The sequence below is a fragment of the Pelodiscus sinensis genome, chromosome Z, assembly GCF_052426305.1.
Source record: "Pelodiscus sinensis isolate ZL-2025 chromosome Z, ASM5242630v1, whole genome shotgun sequence".
Taxonomy (NCBI): Eukaryota; Metazoa; Chordata; order Testudines; family Trionychidae; genus Pelodiscus; species Pelodiscus sinensis.
In genome coordinates this window covers 20181224-20195765 of record NC_143085.1, presented here as the reverse complement: position 1 = coordinate 20195765, position 14542 = coordinate 20181224, and the positions used below count along the sequence as shown (strand labels likewise).

The 14542-nt window shown below is 42.3% G+C and overlaps 1 protein-coding gene across 11 annotated transcripts in view; it reads left to right on the top strand.

Moving 5' to 3' along the window:
- The window catches only part of EP400 (E1A binding protein p400), a 105405-nt gene that overhangs the window by 56472 nt on the left and 34391 nt on the right, over nucleotides 1-14542 (top strand). For 9 of the 11 annotated variants that reach the window (XM_089775213.1, XM_075898397.2, XM_089775214.1 and 6 more), the window contains 9 exons: nucleotides 5405-5499; nucleotides 6378-6676; nucleotides 9038-9240; nucleotides 9336-9505; nucleotides 9689-9885; nucleotides 11988-12099; nucleotides 12598-12741; nucleotides 13420-13578; nucleotides 13980-14063. In XM_089775213.1, the coding sequence (XP_089631339.1) occupies nucleotides 5405-5499; nucleotides 6378-6676; nucleotides 9038-9240; nucleotides 9336-9505; nucleotides 9689-9885; nucleotides 11988-12099; nucleotides 12598-12741; nucleotides 13420-13578; nucleotides 13980-14063 (1463 nt within the window). The remainder of the gene's footprint in view (nucleotides 1-5404; nucleotides 5500-6377; nucleotides 6677-9037; nucleotides 9241-9335; nucleotides 9506-9688; nucleotides 9886-11987; nucleotides 12100-12597; nucleotides 12742-13419; nucleotides 13579-13979; nucleotides 14064-14542) is intronic. The other 2 variants (XM_075898396.2, XM_075898393.2) reach the window with 2 other exon arrangements.

Here is a 14542-nt window from a genome sequence, read left to right as displayed (position 1 = left end):
GGCCCTGCCGCGTGCAAGGCGGCTCAGCTCCGGGCCAGGCACCCGCGGGGGTTGGCCGCACTGTGGGAGGGGAGGGGCGGGCGCACCACAGGAGGGCGGTTTGGCCCTGGGGCAGACGTCTGCGGGGGTTGGCCACGCTGTGGGGGGAGGGGGCTGGCTTGACCAGTCTGCGCCGCGGGAGGGGGGTTTGGCCCCAGGGCAGGGGCCCGCAGGAGTTGGCCGTGCTGCAGGAGGGGGTTGGCTGCGCTGCGCTGTGGGAGGGGGGTTTGGCCCCGGGGCAGGGGCCTGCGGCAGGCGCCCGCGGGGATTGGCCATGCTGTGGAAGGGGGTTGGCTGCACCGCGGGAGAGGGAGTTTGGCCCCGCCGCAGGGTGGGTGGGTTGGCCCCAGGGCAGGCATATGTGGGGTTTCCCTGTGCCGCGGGGGGAGTTGGGTCTGGAGGAGGAACGTGCTGGCTTCCCTCTGGGGGGCGATGGAGGAATCCTGGAAGGAGGCAGATGCAGGGGAGACTCTGCTGCCATTGGCACCCCGCCCCCTACCCCCACTCCCCAGCTACAGAACTCTGCCCCCATTCCCGTTTCCACTCCCCAAACTCTGTCCCCTGTCCCAAGCTACAGAACTCTGTCCCCTGTCTCATCCCCACTCCCCGAACTCTGACCCCATTGGCACCCTGCCCCCTGCTACAGAACCCTGTCCTCTGCTCTCCTAGTACCCTATTCCCTGCCCCCAGCCACAGAACTCTGTCCCCACAAAATGTACAATTATAAATACTTCATTTTAGATTTAAATAGCATGAATTTAAAAAAGACCATTTATTTCATAACTATAAACAGGTGATTTTTAATTTTATATATCGCATAATTTAAAAATAAACTGTTTCAGAGTGTAAGTAAGGGCTGGGGATAGCAAATGATGGACAGGAGGAGAATAGAGAGGGTGGGGCTTCAAGGAAGGGCGGGGTGGTAGATCTTTGCCTGTTCTGAGATTCAAAAAGTGATCTATGGTGTAAAAAGGTTGGAGATCACTGGTCTAGGTGGACAGGTTGTGGGCATAGCAGCAATGAGGAAGAAAGCAGTAGTCTGGATTCCTGGAGTTGTACATCATCTTTTCCTATGCTTATGGGGTTATAACTTCCCCTGAAATTGGGGGCCTAAGCTTTGCATATATCAGCATTTCTTTTCCTTCCTGCCTTCCCATAGGATGCAGCTGTGAGAGTACATGGACCTTCATCACCTCTGAACCCCATGGAAAGTCCTTTCATTTGGGCTATAGGCTTAGCCTCCTTCCCCAGTCCATAGACTCCAGCAGGAGCCTATAGCAGTGACTTCATTATCTGATTTTTTTTCTTTCCTCGCCTTTTGTATTTAAGCTTTGGTTTTCAAGGCTTTGTTCCCTTGTACACATCAGGTATTTTGCAGCCTTCTTTATATACATAGTCAAGAGGTTAATGGGAGAAAACAGAGAACAGGATGTCTGGGATAACTTAAAGACAAAACAGAAGTTTACTAAACAACAAGAAATGCAGTTATTGAGGTCTGTCCTTTAGGAATATTGTTTTCTGTAGTCAGTTCCTGTATGAAAAAACAACAAATGGTCTGGTAGCACTTTATAGATGGTATCATGAGCTTCCCTGGGCACAGCCCACTTCTTCAGATGACTGGAGTTCTGAGTTGGGGATATGAAAACTTGAAATAAATAGGAGAGGTGAGAGAAAGAAAAAGGGAGGAGAATGAGAGACACAGCATCATTAAGTATCTGGAGAATGGATACTTAAACCTAAGCAGATGAAAATTGAAGTCAATACAGGCAGTCCCCGACTTACGTGGATCCGACTTACGTCGGATCCCTAGATACGAACGGGGTGAGGCAACTCCCGCACATGCGCAGCAGCATTCCCGGGGCTCGCTCACCTGGGTCCTAGGATCCTCCTCCTCCTCGGGCCGGCTCCGACTGGGGTCCCGCAGAGCTGCCGGGCAGAGGAAAAGTGCCTCCCCACGCCTGCTGCCCCCCCCACCCCAGTGCCAGCAACAGGCTGCCCCCTCCCCTGAGCAACAGGCTGCGGAACAGACAAAAGCAGCCTCTCTGCCCCTCCTCCCCTCTATACATGCCGGGCTCCCGGAGCGCAACAGCGTCCCCAGGGCTCGCTCACCTGGGTCCTAGAATCCACCTCCTCCTCCTCTTCGGCCGGCTCCAACTGGCCTCTGCCTGCAGCAGCTGGCCACAGGGACAGGGATCCCGCAGAGCTGCCGGGCAGAGGAAAAGTGCCTCCCCACGCCCGCTGCCCCCCCCCCGCGGCCTCGCATCCTGCACGCCTCCCCCCTCTCCCCCTGCCAGCAACAGGCTGCCCCCTCCCCTGAGCAACAGGCTGCCGAACAGCAGACAAAAGCAGCCTCTCCGCCCCTCCTCCCCCTATACATGCTGGGCTCCCTGGGCAAACAAAGACTCCACCAAAACAAACAAAGTGCTGGCCTCATTGTGTTAGCAAAAAAAGGACCCTCCTCCTAGAACCCTGGGTGGTGTGTGGAAATAAAGCTATTAGCTCAAAGCATGGTGCAGAGCTGTTTGGTATTTGATGAGTTACTCCTTTAGTCCTGAGTTTGTCACAGGGACAGAAATAGATGTGAAATCTTCTGAACAGGGGAACAGACAGCAAAACAAACATTAGAGGGGAGTTAACCTTTCCCTATGCTATCCAAAACTAAAAAAAATGTTTGGCTAGAGTTTCCCCTACAATATGTACCAGTTCCGACTTACATACAAATTCAACTTAAGAACAAACCTACAGTCCCTATCTTGAACGTAACCCGGGGACTGCCTATACCTAAAACAGGAAGGATACGACTCTGGGAGCTTTTAGCACCTTCAGTGGTTATTAAATAGGTAGAGTCCCCACCAGCCCATATCACGATTGAGTCCATTAGCTTGTGAATTGAATTTGTGGGTGAACTGGGATTCCAGGGCTTCTCTGTGTATTTGGCTTGTAGAGCTGGTTTGTGACAAGACAGCCACCTGCAAGTCTGTCAAATTGTAATTAGGGCAAGTTGAAATGCTCACCAATAGGCTTCTATATATTTTCTTTAGGTATATCCAATTTCTGTCCATTGATTCTTTCCCTCAGAGACTGTACAGTTTCTCCAATATATATAGCAGTGGGGCACTGCTGGCATTTGATGGCATAGATCAAATTACTGGATGTACGGTCAAATGACCCTTTGATTTTGTGGCTTATGTTGTTTACGCCAGTGATGAATTCGCCAGTGTAGATATATGGGCAGAGTTGGCATCTTTTTTGATTGCAGGGCTGGGTTCCTGGAGGTTTATGATGTGGTTGTGTGGCATGGTTATCAGAAAGAATACATTTCAGGTTAGTGAGTTGTCTGTAGGCAAGAATAGGTTTTTCTCCTAAGGCCTCTGAGAGTGAGGGATCATTTTCCAACATAGATTGTAGATTGTGTATAATGTCTTGGAGGGGTCTGAGTTGTGGACTGTAGGTAACAAGAGGAGTTCTGTTGTTTTCTCTTTTGGGTCTGTCTTGAAGTAGTTCATGTCTGAGTATTTTTTTGGCTTTGTCAATTTGTTTTTTCACTTATCCAGGTGGGTATTTTATGGGTGGGTATTCCCCAAGTGGCTCCTGTATGAAGGTCACCTGCAAAATAATCATTAAAAAAAGGCCCTTTGCTGATCCTTTTTTCATGCACTAAGAAATCTGTATGGTTCAAATCCTGTCTGTTTATTGTGGAACCTTTGAGGGAGAAAAGAGGTAGGGAATGTCCAGTCTTAGGTTAGAAGGTGGAGTAGCTTTTAATGATTTATTGCTTATGCATAAGTTATGCACAAGTACTTGTATCCTTAGACCAGAGGTGATCAATTATTTTTTACCAAGGGACACTTCAGAAATTTTTGAAGTGGCCCTGGGCCTCACCGGAAAGGATGGAGCCACATGCTTCCCCACCCACAAACTATGATTGGTCTGGAGATGGAGGAAGCACGTGAAGTCTTTGCTGCTCCTCCCAGAGGTTCCCCCTAGGCGCCCAGACCCCTGGTGGTAGGAAGAGACTTCACACACTCCCCCTTTTGCCCCCAGGCTAATCAGGGTTTGGGGGCAGGGAAAGTGCACAAAGTCTCCTCCCACCATCCAGGAACACGTGGCTCTTCTAAGTGCCATGCGCTCCTTGAAGGGCAGACAAAACCCCTAGGGTTGCCAGATGATTTCAACAAAAATACTGGACACACTTGACATTACATCACAATTGACATTACATCTTAGTTAGAAAATACCGGACATTTATATTTTCTCATTTATATTTTCTCAATTTGTTTCCCGAACAGAAAGCTCAAATACGGGACTGTCTGGTTCAGAACCAGACACCTAGTAACCCTATTTCCCCCACTGCTCCCGGGCCCTAATTGGTCTGGGGGGGAGGGAGTGTGGCAGGACCTCTGCAGGCCGGATCAACCTGCTTGGCAGGCCAGATCCGGCCCGTGGAGGCCCCTTTTGCCCACCCCTGCCTTAGGCTCACCATCACGTTCTGCTACATAAATCCTGCAGAAGCAATACCCTGCAGATATTAGGTGGTAAATGTACAAAAGAATTTGGCTGAATATAAAATCCTAACAGTAATACTGTACTGGCTTTTTCTTGTTGTTCTTCCTGAACAAATAAAATACATGTGGGAAAAATGCAGAGAAGATTTATCAAAACATCTTTTAAAAAAGATGTTGGAGAATACGAGACAGTCCTATTAGGTGAGACTCACCTGAATAATTTGGTACACCAAACTTATAATCACATCATAGAAGATAAATTAAAGTCCTCGTAATGGACTAAGGATAAAAATTAAGATTATTCAGTACAAACCCATTCCACTTGATTGTAAATCAGATTCTTCTCCTCCTGTATTATTTTGTAAATGTAACCTCTTTTTCCTATAGATCTGTCCCGATGACAAACAAGGGTCTCCTCACTAAAGGAAAAATAAGTGAATTAAGCAAAACAGTAGACAAAATGCAAAGCCCTTTTTCCCCACTTCAAATGGACAAAGTTCTTTCACTGTGTATACTGAACTAGAAGCATACACAGGTTTTTTCTGGCAGAATTAAGAAGAACGAAGATATAACATTTTTTTTCATCTGTGTCACTGGTCCCAATCCAACTTGGCTTGCTAGTTAGTATTTGATGGCTGTTTAGTGGTCCTTTTCTGCCTTGGGAACTTTGTTAGTTCTTTTAAGAAATTGGTATAAACATCTGTCAGCTGTTTGAATCCTAACAACATTGGTACATTGTTGGAATATTATATTACTGTAAAAACTGAGAAGTATTATACGTATACAACTACAGAAATGAGAAGTGTTAACTTGAAAAGGTCTTATTTAAAAGGAAATATAAACACTTGGTTTATCTTTAGTTTGTATTCCAGGTAGAACTGCAGTTACTAACTTAACATCAGGTGACACGGCATCAGCTTTAAAACCTGCACCTAGCCATAGTGGACAACCACAGGTATTTGCAATTATTTTCCAGTGTAAACATAATTTCTCAGAATTAATATTGTATAAATTGCAAATAGTATGGGAATAAAATTTACAAACTTAAAAAAAAATACAGTTGGAGTATAGTATTTTTTATTTATAGAATAGGCAAAACAATTTCTTTTGGTGTTTCAGATTTTGTTTAAATTTTTGAATTTAAAACAAGCTAGGAATTATTAATGAACTTATTTTGACATGTGAAGCTCCAATAGCAGTGAATGGATTGCTTGTGTATATTGATTGGTAGACAAGATATTACATCGTAAATAGATTAAGAATGCAATAATTTACAGAAAGACCTAGTATCCTCTAATTGTGGGAACAGTTATGATAACCATCAAATTCCCTATGTGTTCCTAATATGGAGGAAGCTTGGAAATGTCTATTTTTAAAATTTGTTTTAAAGGTGAGAAATTTTTAAGAAATTTCCATAAAAATCTGGAAAGACAGCAAAATTAGGTGACTTGGAGAAGCTTTCTGCATGGTGAATAGTTAGATCATAGGAAGTTTATATCTGTTTTAGAATGTTCCATATAAGTTAACAAAACACTTTTTAAAATAAAACTATGAAAACAAAATGTAAATTAGCAAAAGCAAGGAAAATTCAAAGTTATGATGGAAGTGAGCCTTTTAACTATAGTTGAGTTTAATTGTGTTCTTCAAATTGTACATTAAGTGTAATCCTTTAACAGCTGAAACCAAGTGCAGTGGCTATACCATTTTTGCAAGCGAATGATATAAAACATAACTTATCTCTGTTTTAATGTTTAGAGTTTTGTTCTCTAGAGTAACTCAAGCTTTTGTCATCCTCATAAGCAGCACAATTTTTGTCACTTTTTCTTGGCAAAGGAATCATTTGAAGAAAAGAACAGGCTTCTGAAGGAGCGCCTGGATAGACTATATTCTGGAAATGAGCGTCGTTGTGCTAGAGCTCCAGTATATGGCAGAGACTTATTGGGAATTTGCTCTTTGATTGGTGAGAGGAAGGGGCCACAACACTGTTCCACTGGGGACAACAAATGGAGGTGGTCTGGCTTTGTGAACTGTTGTCTGTCTTTGCATACTTCCGAAGGCCCAAGTGATCCACTGCAAGCTCTGATCCTGACATCAGATCAGCAGCAGGAATCGCTAAAGCATGTTGTTAATAGGTAATTTGTCATTTTAATAATTGTGGATTTCTACTAAGATTACTGATTTCTAAGAATTATTTTCAAACACCTGTAAAACTGCTTTTTCCTGTTCATAGCTTATTCATTTTAGGTCATTTAGCATTGCAGCAGCAAGACATGCATTACAGTAACCGTTATATTTTTATTTAATGGCTGAGTTTAGAATCTTCCGTCATTTAAAATTGTCATTATTTCCCCTTCTGTGTCTCTTCAGTGTTTCAGTTGAGACTGTCTACACTGGGAAGGTTTGATAACAAAAGCGCTGTTAATATGCAAAAGTCAGTAAAAGTTGAAATCCAGCCAAATTGCCTATTCTTGTCAGTATTTCATAGCCACATTGCTAGGTCTCCTCCCAACAGATAGAGCAAAGGATTATGGGTGAGCATCCGTAGTGCAGTGTTGTGGTAAGGCAAAGCCAATTCCTGCCCTTCTTGGGATTCTTTCTGAGTTCTCCCACTGCACTCTAACTTGCTTAGAGCAGTATGAGTAGTTCTGTGAGCTCTTTGTGCTCAGGAATGTCAATGCAGCGCAGCAGTCTTTCCTCTACAGCAGCAGTTTCCTATTGCTGTGTTTCTGGCAGGGCAAAGCCAGAACATTTGAATGATTTGCTCTTTTTGTTTCCCAAATGGAGCAGGTCACTGAGCTGTCAGATGCTTTGAAAGAGTAAGGGCACATACCTGCATTGCAGCAGATATCAAAACACTGAGCACAGTCATCAGCACCGGCATTGTGGGATATTGGCGGAAGCCAGTTGTTTCAATAAAATAAACAGCAGAGTCCACACTAGTTCTTTATTGATAATAAAGGGAGAGGAAAAGACAAAAGTCTCTTGGAGGAGTGGAAGTTTTTTTGTTGCCCAAACTGGTTTTTCCCCTACAGAAGTTGTAGTGTGCACGCTCTCATTGTTATGTTGCCAAAAGGCAGTTTTGGTGATAAAACATGCCAGTGTAGATAAGACCCAAAATAGAAGAATTTCTCAACATATGCTTTCTGATTACTGTGTAGAGCAAAATGCAGTTTTCCTTGAAACCCATGACGCAAAGGGAATTCATAGTAAAGCAGTGTTTCTTACTCTGTATTCCATGGAATACTGGTGTGCCGTGTGGCAGTCGGAGGTGTGCCGTGAAGAACAGAGTTCAATATGGCCACCCTCAAAGGGGCAGGCAACCTTTTTTTTCCCCTCAATAATTCCTCCCTCTTCCCCCCCCCCCCCCCCCCCCCCCCCCACTTTCTCTCCCCCCTCCCTCCCAAATAACTTCCCCGGCCTCCCCCCCCCCCTTTTTTTTTACCCCTTAACAAAAAATTCTTGGTGTTCCTCATAAAAAAAATTGTTTGGTGTTCCTCAGTCTTAAAAGGTTTAAGAAACACTGTGGTAGAGAGAGCATCTAACACTTCTTTTGAAATGCTTACAGTAGGCTTATACAGTTGGTGCTGTTTCTTACAATCTGAGCTGCCATTCTTTGGCTTGAGGGAGGATTGATGCGTGGACTTTCAAGTCTCTTCTTTGAAGAGCAACTGACCCATTATCTCTTCCAGGAAAAATGCTAGTTTCAGTTTCCTTTGTGTGAAATCAATGCCTGTTTTTTTCTTAAGCAAATTTATTTAGCTTCCACTAACTCATCAAATATAGAGTAGAAATTAATATTTAAATTTATAGAACAGTGTTTCGTCTAAGCATGCACTTGTGTGACTTCTCAGAAGAGAGTCAAATGCCACCAAGCTGATTAGCAGAGCACCTGCAGCGAGGTGTTTCATTCCTACCAGTGAGCATATTTGCACATGTCTTGGTACACATGAAAAAATGTTTGAGGTGTAGTTGAGTTAGTCTGTAACTGGAAAAACTTAAAAAACATCAAATAGTCTAGCAGCACCTTAAAAACTAACAAAAGATGTAGATGGTATCATGAACTTCTGTGGGTACAACCCACTTCTTCAGATGATAAAAAAAAAATGTATTCCTCAGATGGATGGAAAAAATCCACACACAGATGGAAAAAAATTAGAGGGAACCTTATGATAGATCCTGATCTTGAAAATAATTTGACTACTCGTGGGAGTAAAGTTCTCTATGAAGACTCAAGGCTTTAATCCTCTTGTTTTATTGCAAAATATTGTTTTGTAGCCATCATCCCAATTGATCCACAAAAACTAACTAAAATATTTTGCTTGTTGAGATACCTATAATATTTAGTGAAAGGCACAAAGGATTATGAAGCTGTTTAGATAATCATTAAGAATAAGATTACCCTGAGGTGCTGAAAGATAAGTGCTAGTATTGATCACTTAAAAGTGCTATTTCTTTTCCTCCAGTCTGTTGAAATGTTTTGCTGCATTTTACAGGGCTCGCTGTGTGTTGCCAGCTGCAATTGCTGCTCCTCCATGTTTGTATGTAGCAAATCCTCCCCCTTCTTATAGTCATAAGATGAAAGTCTTCAAGCACAATCTTAAGCAGAAGGTAACTCCATATTTACATGAACTGCAACAGATTACGACTCCATGCTTATTACAGTTCCCTGACCTCCGACTGGTGCAGTATGATTCAGGTAAAGGAGAATCTGTATTACACAAATCTGCTTCCTATATCAGCAGTTGAATGCTGTTTATAAAGTCTTTATAATCTCTTCTTCTTTAAACATAGGAAAATTGGAAGCTCTTGCGGTTTTGCTTCAGAAGTTGAAAGCTGAGGGACGCCGTGTGCTCATTTTGTCTCAGATGATTCTAATGTTAGATATACTGGAGCTGTTCTTGAATTTCCATTTTCTCACATTTGTGAGAATTGATGAATATGCTAACCATGAACAACGTCAGGTAAGGTTACTTTATCTGTTTGCCACAGTGATAGCTAAATTTTAGGTTTGAGTACTGATACATGAAACAGGAAACCTGCTCTGTCATTTCTCTATATTTTGTTCACTTTTCATTACATTAGAGTGAGTGTGAATTTACTGTTGGGTTTATAATTCTGCTTATCAATTTTTGCCCCCCATCTAGGAACTGATGAAAAGTTTCAACAGAGACAAGCGCATTTTCTGTGCCATTCTTTCCTCTCACAGTCGTTCCACAGGTGTCAATCTTGTGGAAGCAGACACTGTTGTGTTCTATGATAATGATTTAAACCCAGTGATGGATGCAAAGGCTCAGGAATGGTGTGACAGAATTGGGAGATGCAAAGACATCCACATATACAGGTGACTGTTACACCGAGCAGCTTTTTCTATAGCATGCTTTTATTTAAATTAACACTTGGAAAAAAAAAACATTGTTTCTATGTGATTTAAAAGTCACATGAAAAAAACTTAATTTTTAAGCTAATTAAGGAAGTCAACCAAAATACTAATTTACCATTATATTTGGTGTATTGTAACTATGTTGGTTGTAGGATATAAGAGAGACAAGATAGGTGAAATAATATAATTTATTAGACCAACTTCTGCTGGTTGGAAGGTGGAAGCTTTTGAGCTTCACAGAGCTCTTTTTTTAGGTCTGAGAGAGACATATCCAGAGTGACTGACTTCAATGCACATTGGAACATGAGGTTCACATGTGCTGTAAAAGACCACTTAAAATGAAGTGCTAGCACTTCTGCGAAGCTGAAAAACTGACCCTTCCACCAGAAGAGGCTAGTTCAATATTAAAAGTCTTAGAGGGATAGCCATATTAGTCTTGTAATTTTAAAAACAACTTTTAAGAAAAACAAGTAGTGCTGAGACACCTTTTGTTAGTCTCTAAGGTGCCACAGGACTTCTTGCTTGTTGTTTTTTAAGTTGGTCCAATATTACTTCCAATACCTTTCTCTCTCTCTCTCTCTCTCTCTCTCTCTCTCTCTCTCAAAGAAAATTTTTCCAGCGGGATGACGGAAGTGACATCATGTGTCACTCTGCGTCCTGCTGCCCCTCCTTTCAGCCTATCTTGCTGCAACCCCATTAACTCAGAGGGTAAACACCAAGACAAACAGCTTATAGGTCTGTAGTTGCAAAAAAAAAAAAAAAACACCACTGTGACTATGAGTAGGTAAACCCGGAGGGTAAATTCTGCTCTGCTCTGCTCTCTTTCTTTGGCTTTCCAGGCCACCTCCAAGGCTGCTGCAGCTGCTTGCCCTAAAAAAAAAAAAAAAAAGAGCTCCCACATACCTGCAGTGTTGCGGTGGGGCACTACATGGGCATAGCTCACTGCAACGGGCACGGGCATGCCTGCCTCCAGGCGCAGTGCTGCCAGTGCCACAAGAGGCAAGAGGGACAGGCCAGTGCTCCCTTGATGGCTGCAGAGCTCTAGCCCACCTCCCCCATGCTCTTTGCCAGTGCTGAGACCCTGTAAAAAATTGGCCATGCAGCTGGAATTTACATGGGTTCCCCCAGGGTCCTAGTGAGTGCTGGGTATTCAGAGCCAGCCCAGCTGTGAGCTATGATCTAAGGATGTTAAATTGTGGTTAATTGACTAGTCAAGTAGTCGATGAAATTTCCATCAACTAGTCAATAGGCACTTCCACATTCTTCCTTTGAAATGTAGAAGAGCCCCATGCAGGGGCAGCATTTGTATATTTCAAAGGAGGAATGTGGAACTCTGCAAGCTGCCCAGGGCCAGAGGGAAGTCCCGCTGACTCCAGGCTGCACACAGGCGTGCCTGCTTTGAAATGTACAAATGCTGCACGAGTCCGAGATCAGCTGAGGAGCTCCTCAGCCTCTCCGTGAAGGCTACATGCACCTGACAAAGTGGGTCTTTGCCCACGAAAGCTTATGCTCCAATAAATCTGTTAGTCTATAAGGTGCCACAGGACTTCTGGTTTATGCAGATTCAGACTAACATGGCTACCCCTCTGATATCTATTTAGGAATATGCATTAAAGATGTGATGGGTAACCAGTTAACTGGTGATGTTTATTGGTTAATGCTGTGTTTCTCAAACTGTGGGTCCCGACCCCCTGAGGTCACGAGCAACTTGGAGGGAGGTTGCTGCAATTTAGGGGGGGGTTGCGAGCAACTTAGAGGGGGGTCCGGTATCACAAAGTTTGAGAACCCCTGGGTTAATGGTTAAGCAGTACCGAGGAGCCGAAGGGCTGCACCAGCCCCACCGGCAGCTGGGGCTGGAGCAGCCCCTCCCCCACGCCATAATCAGTTAACTAGTCAAACACTATGTTTAACTGGTTAACCAATTAAATGGGCTTTTACATCCCTCTCTTCTGCTAGACAAATCCTTACAAATTCAGTTCTATTGTTCAAGATAGTGGTTAAAATTCTTCTTTGCTTTCTATCAACCATTGTGGTTTAACAAGTTGTCTGCCATTTTTTTCTAGGCTTGTAAGTGGTAATTCTGTAGAAGAGAAGCTTCTGAAAAATGGCACTAAGGATTTGATCCGAGAAGTAGCTGCTCAAGGAAATGACTATTCCATGGCCTTTTTAACACAGGTACTTTTTATGTTAAGATTTTTTTCCAAAAAGATTTCTCGTAATTGACGCGATATGTGGATCTTAAAGCCAGAGGTTTAGATTGGTATTTGATAATGGAATTAAACAATACGTCTAATATATGTCTAGTTAATACACTGTTCTTAAAAGTTTTTTTTCTATCACCTAGTGGCCAATAATATACTGCTGTGTGCCAGATCTGGGTTTGATTTCAGCCTGACCTTTCACCCATTGATTTAGTTTGGTGGCACTTAAAAGTATACAAATGGCAATATATAGCTTTGAAAATGGTACTATAAAGCACCAACATGGAAGATGTGAACTCTTGAGTACTCCCTTACAGATGGAAAGTACACTTGTCCTTCTCTGCAATCCTCTGGCAAGAATATACTCCATTTGACCCCAGGTTTACTATGAGTAAAACCAGAAATCGAATAATCTTGAAAAATTGAATGTACTTTTTTCTCTTTCCCTCCGTCCCTCCCTGTCCTTACCAAGCAAACTATCCAGGAGCTCTTTGAGGTTCATTCTCCTATGGATGATTCTGGTTTTAGAGTGAAAGCAGAAGAGTTTGTGGTACTTTCTCAGGAGCCCTCTCCAGCAGAAACAATCTCCCCCAAGGTTGCAAGACCTTTTATAGAGGTAATATCATAACAAGTTTGTGTTATGGGCATCAGAAGATGAGGGGAAAAAGGTATAACAATATAAGTTGAGTCTGAAATGTGTGCTTTTTTGAATTTTGAATTCCATTATTCAGCTTTTTTATACAGTTTTCTTCTGTTCAAGCAGAATTTATAAAACTTATATAGCTGAGTGTTCCATTCAAGCTATTTGGTCTTTCCACTGAATACATATGTAAATATTTATTGACTAAACATGCATCATGTGTGCAGTCTATTTTTTTAACCTTCAGAATACCAACAGTGGGATTTCTCTCCCTGACTTGTGTACATGATTTGCAGTAACACTATGGGAGGTGAACACATGCATGGAGAACAGAAATATCTAACTATTCTTTTAATAGCCTTTCTGTTTCATTTTTAAAATGTCAGTGAAGTGTGTGGTATGGGGAGGGTAAATTTAATAGCTAAGTAGACAGGATGAATATTTGTATGTTTCATTCAAAATAATTGTTTAGGGTGGGGCTTGGCACCCTATTATGAAACCATATTTCCTATGTTAATTTGTGGTTTTATTTACAATCTTCAGAGCTGATTGAAGTCCATGAGAATCTTTCCATTGACTTAAGTGGGTTTTGCGTCAATCCTTTAAAGCATATTTTTGTAAAGGTATTTTTTTAAAACTTGCATTTTTTTAAAGGCTCTCAACAGCATAGAACAAGAAGATGAAGAGCCAAATAAACATGTACAAGATATAGGAGCAGAATCAAGCTTAGAACCATTAATTTCAGAACTGTGTGAGCCAAAGTACAATGATGAGCCCTCGCAGTTGCAGGAGTTAGTTGCTGTTGTGGATCAGGTACCATGATGTTCCATAAACATTTTCTTAAAACAGTTGGGAATGTTTAGTTCAACTTTTCACTCTGACCTTAAAGCAACTTTGCTTTCTAAGAGTCTGATATTGTTCCTGTTGAAATCAGTGGCAAAACTCCATCTGACTTCCACGGGCATGATTACACATTAAACAAAAGAGCCTTATTTTAAGTGAGAAGTTTTGTAATCTCTGTTTGCAATAAAGACAATGAGTAGTCCTGTGGCATCTTAGAGACTATAAGAAATAGATAGTGTTTTTGTTAGTCTCTAAGGTGCCCCACGACTGCTAGTTGCTTTTAAAGTTATAGACTAACAGGGCTACCCCCTCTGAGTCTGTTTGCATTGTACCTTTGTTATCCCCAACAATAATTGTGTTCTCCTTATTAGCTTACTCCAATTGAGAAGTATGCTTTGAATTATCTGGAGCTCTTCCATGTTTCCACTGATGAGAGTAAACCAAGAATAAGTGAGGTAAGATATTAATGAATACGCATTCTGTATTGTACATCTGCAGAACATACCAGCAAAATACATATTCTTATGTACATCTATATGAAGTGAAAACTACTCCAAAGATACTTGATTTATCTTAGGCACTTTTATGAGCCTTGACACCGTAGTATCCGAACACCACACAAACATTCTTGAATTTTTCCTCCCAAGACCTCTTAGAAGCTAGGTGCAAGTATTCTCATTTTACAAGGGACATTCATATGCCTATGGTCCTGTAAACACTCGTGCATGTGCATCACTTGAAACATAAGAACAGTCCTGTTGACCTCTTTGGGGATTACTTCTTTGAGTTATGTTGAGCACATGTATAAATTGCAGTACTGGGGCCCAGTTATCTTGCTTAAGGTCTCATAGGATGTCTGACAGAGCCAGGTAATGAGCCCCAGATCTGAGCTTATTTATTTGCAAATTAACCCAAATGCTATTTTAAACGTAAT